Source organism: Penaeus vannamei, chromosome 24 (genome assembly GCF_042767895.1).
Source record: "Penaeus vannamei isolate JL-2024 chromosome 24, ASM4276789v1, whole genome shotgun sequence".
Taxonomy (NCBI): Eukaryota; Metazoa; Arthropoda; class Malacostraca; order Decapoda; family Penaeidae; genus Penaeus; species Penaeus vannamei.
The window spans coordinates 18,117,634-18,124,605 of NC_091572.1; the positions used below are offsets into that span (position 1 = coordinate 18,117,634).

A 6,972-nucleotide genomic window follows, 5' to 3' on the forward strand; every position below is an offset into this window, starting at 1 on the left:
CTAATGTTAACCCTGGCCCTTACCGCCCCAAGTACCCGTGCATGATCTGCACGAGGGCTGTCAAATGGGGCCAGAGGGCCATCCAGTGCGATAACTGCTGTGAGAGATCCGAGCATGCTGGCTGGTATCATGTCAGCTGCATCGGCTCCTTCACACAGTTATACACGGGATTGGTTAACAATAGCGTTGCGTGGATCTGCGATGGATGCGGCCTACCTAACTTTTCAAGCTCGTTTTTCGCGTCTTCTCCCATTACAGTCTCCAATTCCTTCAACACACTCCATTCGCAAGACATAAACAGCCTTCCCTTCCAACACACTCTTCCTCTGAACCCCACCTGCACACCACACACTCACCACTCTCTCAAACATACAAACAAGCACTCAACCCCAATAATGCCTCTCACCATACTCCCATCCATATCACTGAGTTCCATATTCCACTGTTCTAGGCCTTCCATTGACTCCCAGACCTCTCACGCATCTCATGATTATCTCCTTACCCCAGCCTTACGCCACCCTTCCCTTCCCCTTTCTCCCCCCCTCCCTTCCCCAGCCCTTCCCCCCTTCACCTATTCCTCCCTCCTCCCTTTCCTTCCCCCTCCCTCTCTCCTCCCCCCTCTTCCCCTCCCTTCCCTTCCTTCCCCCTCGTTCTCTCCCCCTTCTCCCTCCTCTTCCTCTCCATCCCCCGTCTCCCTCCCCTCCCCACTCTTCCCCCCCTACCCCCTCTTCCACCACCTCCTCCTCCTCCTCCATACCTACCTCCCAAAGAGCATCCACTTGCGAAAACCCGACTACCCTCCGTCTACTAAACATCAACTTCAGAAGCATTACAAACAAAATAGCCCAGCTTCATCAAATCCTCCATTCTTACAAACCTGACATTATAATAGGTACTGAGACATGGTTGACTCCTGACATTGACTCTACTGAAACTTTCCCCCCTCCCTTTAACATGACTGTAGTACGTAAAGACCGCTCGACTGACGCTGGCAGAGGTGGCGGTGTTCTCATCGCCACCAAACCAGAACTAACTGTTAAACTTAGACCTGACCTTGACACGGACTGTGAAATCGTCTGGATCCAACTCCAACTCTATAACTGTAAATCACTCCTTCTCGCCGCTTTCTACAGACCGCCTTCTACTAACACAGAATACCTACAAAACCTTGAACTATCTCTAACACGCATTAACGCAGACAAAAACATATGGCTCACAGGCGATTTCAACCTCCCTGACATAGACTGGACTGCTCTGTCCCCTCACGATCCCCCACTCACCGACCTTGCGGCCCCCATCATTCCCCACACAAACAGACGCCAACTACACGACACGTTCATGGACATCATAAATACTCACTCTCGCAAACAGTACTCACTCCAACACGAACACAAATCATGACACGTCCCAATGGCGCCGGTGACCCTCACACCACCTCACACATTCTAGATCTTTCCCTCACGAACAACGTGCTAGACATAACAAACACCAAGGTTATCCCAGGACTTAGTGACCATGACGTCGTACTCGTTGACGCAGACCTCAGACCTACCAGAAAAAAGAGACGCAGACCAATTTTCTTCTTTTCTAGTTGACTTAGACGCAATCACATAGGACATCACTAACTTTAGCACAGACTACTTTTCCACTGATCCCCACTCAAGACCATTCACCTCCAGTTGGGATAACCTTAAACTCACCATACTTACATCCATGAACAAACACATCCCACAGAAAACACCTTCAAGTAGACATACACTTCCCTGGTTCTCCAGGGAGCTACGCAGACAACATCGCAAAAAACAGCGACTCTACAGACGCGCGCAAACATACAACACACCAGAAAATTGGACTGCTTTCAAAACTCACCAAAAAACATTTTCCAAAAACATAAAGAAAGCAGAACACGAACATATTTCCACCTACCTCGCAAACAACGTCAGAAATAACCCTAAACACTTCTTCAAATTCTTTAAGTCGCGCAGACAGGACACAACGGCGATCACAGCCTTGAAAGACTACAACAACACTCTCGTAACTGACCCAGAACTCAAATCACAATTACTCAACACACACTTCCAGTCTGTTTTCACACACGAAGATGATAATACACCTAACATTCCAGATAGACCTTATCCCCCAATCCCGCCGCTTGACATCACGACTAACGGCATACTGAAACTAATGACTACTCTTGACACAAACAAAGCCACTGGACCAGATCAGATCCCTGCCTTATTCCTCAAGTCCTGTACCCCTGTCCTTGCCCCCATCCTTCAATCTATCTTTTCCCAATCACTCGCCTCATTCACCCTACCAACTGACTGGCTTTGTGCAAATATCACCCCCCTCTTCAAGACAGGCGACAGAACTGACCCGACGAATTATCGCCCCATCTCTCTCACATCGATCGTCTGCAATATTTTTGAACACATAATGAACCACATTGATACCCACAACATCCTTACAGACTCACAACATGGTTTTCGGCCCAGACGATTATGTGAGACCCAACTAATCACCACTCATCATGACATTGTACGACAATTAGACAGACGTGACACTAAACAAGTTGATGCCATACTACTTGACTTTGCCAAAGCCTTTGACAAAGTTCCCCACAAAAGACTGACTCTTAAATTACGACATTACAGAATAACAGGACCAATACTTCACTGGATCACTGCTTTCTTAACGTGTAGGACCCAACGCGTCTTACTCGACGGAGAATCTTCTGACCCTGTCCCTGTCTCTTCTGGTGTCCCACAAGGCACCGTTCTTGGCCCCCTTCTTTTCCTTCTGTACATAAATGACCTTCCACTTTCGACTCCTAATTCTTCTACTAAGACTTTTTGCTGACGACAGCCTTTTGTTACGACCTATAAAGACTGAGGACGACTGTAGACTCCTCCAACAAGACATTGACGCGTTTGAACAGTGGGAAAGACTATGGCAAATGTCCTTTAGACCCGATAAATGTAAAGTTATCCATTTCACAAGATCGCACACCTATCCACCACACCTACACCTTACACAACCATCCCTTAACATCTATAGCAACAAATACCTCGGTATTCATCTTTCCAACAATTTCACCTTTAACACGCACACTGACTTCATTAACAAAGCCAACAGAACACTGGGGTTTCTGAGGAGGAACCTACACAACTGTACTCCGGACATTAAACACATAGCTTACAACACACTTGTACGTCCAACACTGGAGTACTGTGCGGCTGTATGGGACCCCTACACTAAACACAACATTGAGAAACTCGAGCAGGTTAATACTAGGGCAGCCAGGTTTATTACTCGCAATTACTCACATACTCCTGGTATTACATCTCACATAAAAAAAAAAAAAAAAAAAAAACAGATTAACATGGAGCTGCTCGAGTCACGAAGACAAGCACACAGACTTATAATCACGTACAAAATCACAAACAACCTTGTAGACATCAACAAACACGAATACTTACACGCAGCACACCCACGCAACACAAGGAACTCACACACTAGTAAATATGTCACATACCACACTAACACTAACTCTTACAAGCACTCATTCTTTCCACGTACCATCCACGACTGGAACAGGCTCCCACAACACATAATCGAAGCTGAAACACAACACTTTCACAAACAAACTAAATAAACACTTAACAATACAAACGCCTTCACAAACACCAACACCTCCGCTTGCACCTTGATCCTTCCCCCTTCACCCAGCAACCAATCGCTACTAATATGCGTGTTATGCGCTCACTTAGCGCCCTACGCATAAAACATTGAGATTGAGATTGAGATAAGAACTACTTCAAAATGCTACACAACAGACGTCATGTTACCTAATTCACTTCTTAGGGGAAGCATTATTTCCTTGTAAACCTTTTTTAAACAAATGCTTTGCACATTGTTTTCACATAATTGTAAAGTACTTGCTTCCATTACTTTTCACAAGAACTGCTCAGTAAAGGTAAGCCTTCATTTTTTTTTGCCCCCCCCCCTCAAAATTCCCGTTCTTTGTAATCCCGTTGAACACAGAAAACGTGCCGTAATGGTGGTAACGCTGCCTGATGTCCTGGGGTCTCGCATCTCGCTGGATTTTTATTTCTGAGGTATTTAACATAAATTTAGTAATTAATCTGTTTACAGGAATTTTGCAACACCTTCAGTAGTTTTATTTGCCAAAGGTTACACAAGTAGTCTGCACCTCACCCCAGACCCACAGCACTCTTCTACCTCAGGGTAGCCCTTGTCGGTTTCAATCTCTGGGTAAAGGTACGGTCAAACTATCCATAGATTCGTGAAATCCAGCGATTTTTAATGGAATTTGACCATTAATAGACTAAATCCAGTGGGCACACACAGTCGATGGATATCCACTCGTCCATCGATGGACGAATGGAAAAATTGCGCAACTAAAGACTGTAGTATGTATGGTATGCATGTATTTTCATTTCAAATCATAAATCTTATATACTTTAAAATATTCAGAATAATTAATGTTTAGGTTTACATCAATATTTACATTTAGCTTTAAGCTAAAATGCGAAATAAAAGTAAAAACAAAAGTATTGACCATGGATTCTCATTTGACAAATATAAACAAACGCGTAGCCGCCAACTTCAAGTTGAAACCGCAGATCCTGTGAATATTTGAAATGTGGAATTCTGAAGCAATATACTCACTCCTAGAAAAGGTTAGAACTCCGAAAACATGAAGAATTAGAAATGAAGAAGAGTTAGGAAGAAGATTGCGGGATCCATAGTTTTTGCGGTCACATTTGTTTTGATGCCGTGATTCCCCTGGGCAAAGCCGATGGTTCTTTCCACAGTGTGAACACCACGGATAGGTGGGTTGGTTCCAGCCCACAGAAAATCGCTGGATTCCAGTGAAATTTATAGGTAGTCTGACCATACCTTAATGAGTCTCAGTAGTCTGGGGCGTCATCTAGGCGCAACTTTTTCTCACATGATCCTTATATTCTTAGTATGACTTTCCTGAGCCTACCGGAGTATCCTTGAGAGCTCCTGTATTCGCTGGGGGGCACCGAGTTACCGTCCTTGCATTAGGAAAGTTCGGCGGTAAGGAGGTGTCTTTGAATTTTCGCTGTGTGAATGAAAATCAGTCGCTCCAGAATGTTATCCCAATTATCATCAAAAAGCTCCTTGATGGTCAAGTGGGTGACGGTTTTGATTTTGTCCGTAATTTGCGAGATGGTAATCTCCTGATTAAAGCACATTTTAACTCCCAGCCTAAGGATCTTAAACTGACGCAGATTCATAATCTCCAAGTGAAAGTAATCCCGTCGTCTCAAGTATCTAAGGGAGTAATCTTTCACAGGGTTTTTTCAAATCAATGGATGAAAGCGAAATCATAGAGAATATGAAGGACCAAAGCGTAGTGGAAGTAAAATGTATGACCAGACTGGACGGGAATGTGTGAACAAAAACTGGTGTGTTACTTTACTTTTGCCCGTAACATTCCAAAAGAGGTCAATATTGCATATGAACTTTTCTATATGCGACCTTTCATTAAAAAAAAAATTAAAAACGTGCTGTATTACGTACCAAAACTTCGGACACACCTCAAGATGCATTGATAAAGACATTGATAAATTCACTTGTGGTAAATGCGCTGGATCTCCTGATACGAATACATGCACCGAAGCCAGCCAGCTAACTGTGGAGGTTTCCATCGGATAAGCTCTACTGAATGCGGCAATCTGAAGAAGGAAACCGAAACGTTGAAAGCTTTACAAGCCCAATACCTCCTGCACTGAAGCAGTAAGTAACAACAACAATGCAGGTAGTATCAATCAAGAGTTGGCAGCAAAATTTAAGGATATTGCTGAGTTGAAAGCAACTATAAATGACTACGAATCTAATTAAAGACTGGAATAGAATAAAAGAAATTGCTGAATCAACCCCGCAAAAGCATCATAAGGAGGATAATTACAGATCACAACCCAGACCTCACCTCCTCGCCCAAGCAACCCCTGCTCGGACTTCTGGTTTCTTGTCTGTTACTCTTAACGGACTGGACGTCTCCCTATCGGTGGAGAGCAGATGGAGAAAGTTGTCTCCAAAGATTCCCGAGAGATGCCCTCGGGGAGCGAGGGAGAGGAGATGCGACTCCCTCCCAGAAAATAAAAACTGGCGGACAAACTACAAACCTCCATAAAATGTAGCCTTCGCTTTAATAATTTTACAATGGAACTGTCGAAGTCTTAGAACTAAAGTAAATGACCTTAGATTATTAGCCTCGTCTTATGCTCCCAACCTTACAGTTCTCCAAGAAATGCACTTAACTCACTCCGTCTCTGACGAGGTTTCGCTGAGGAAATATGTCAGAAGAATCAAGAGGGTAGGGGAGAGGCAGAAGCGCCATGTGCAGTTGCGGACATTTCTTGGAAGTGGCCATTTTTATCTGGCTATACGTGTGCAGTATGTAGTATTCCGTGAGGGAGACACGTTGGTCTGTAACGATGATGCGAATGGTTGAAATAATTTTACAATCATCTACAGCAGGAAGGAAATCCGAATGAGGAAATTATATCATTGTCATAACCATTCAAATTACAAAATCTAAGAACAGGGATTAACTTTTATTTGTAACAGATATTACTGAAAAAAACAATGTTTTATAAATTTGACAATTGCGCCTAAGCAATGCCTGCCACCTACAGTGTAATGAATGTACGTGTTTTTATTTTTAGCAAGTAAAACTATTCATGATGTGTAGATATATATGCTATATTAACATTATAAAATTCAACAATAGAACTTACGAAAGGCAAGAACTGATTTGGATTTAATGGAACCAATATTCTAAATGTTTACGTTTCTCCGGCCTCAGATTTTTTTTTTTTTTTTTTTTTTGGGGGGGGGGGGGCTACACACACACACACAAATGAATACCTTATGTATATATATACAGATATAGAGATATACATATACATATACATA

The 6,972-nt window shown here is 43.3% G+C and overlaps 1 protein-coding gene across 1 annotated transcript; it reads left to right on the plus strand.

The window, feature by feature from the left end:
- Nucleotides 1-1,397: 1,397 nt before the first annotated feature.
- On the plus strand, nt 1,398-4,252 carry LOC138866140 (uncharacterized). Its single transcript, XM_070138058.1, has 5 exons — nt 1,398-1,523; nt 1,615-2,251; nt 2,471-2,696; nt 2,866-3,303; nt 4,156-4,252. The coding sequence occupies exons 1-5, from the start codon at nt 1,398-1,400 to the stop codon at nt 4,250-4,252; spliced, it is 1,524 nt and encodes a 507-aa protein (XP_069994159.1).
- The last annotated feature ends 2,720 nt before the right edge of the window (nt 4,253-6,972 follow it).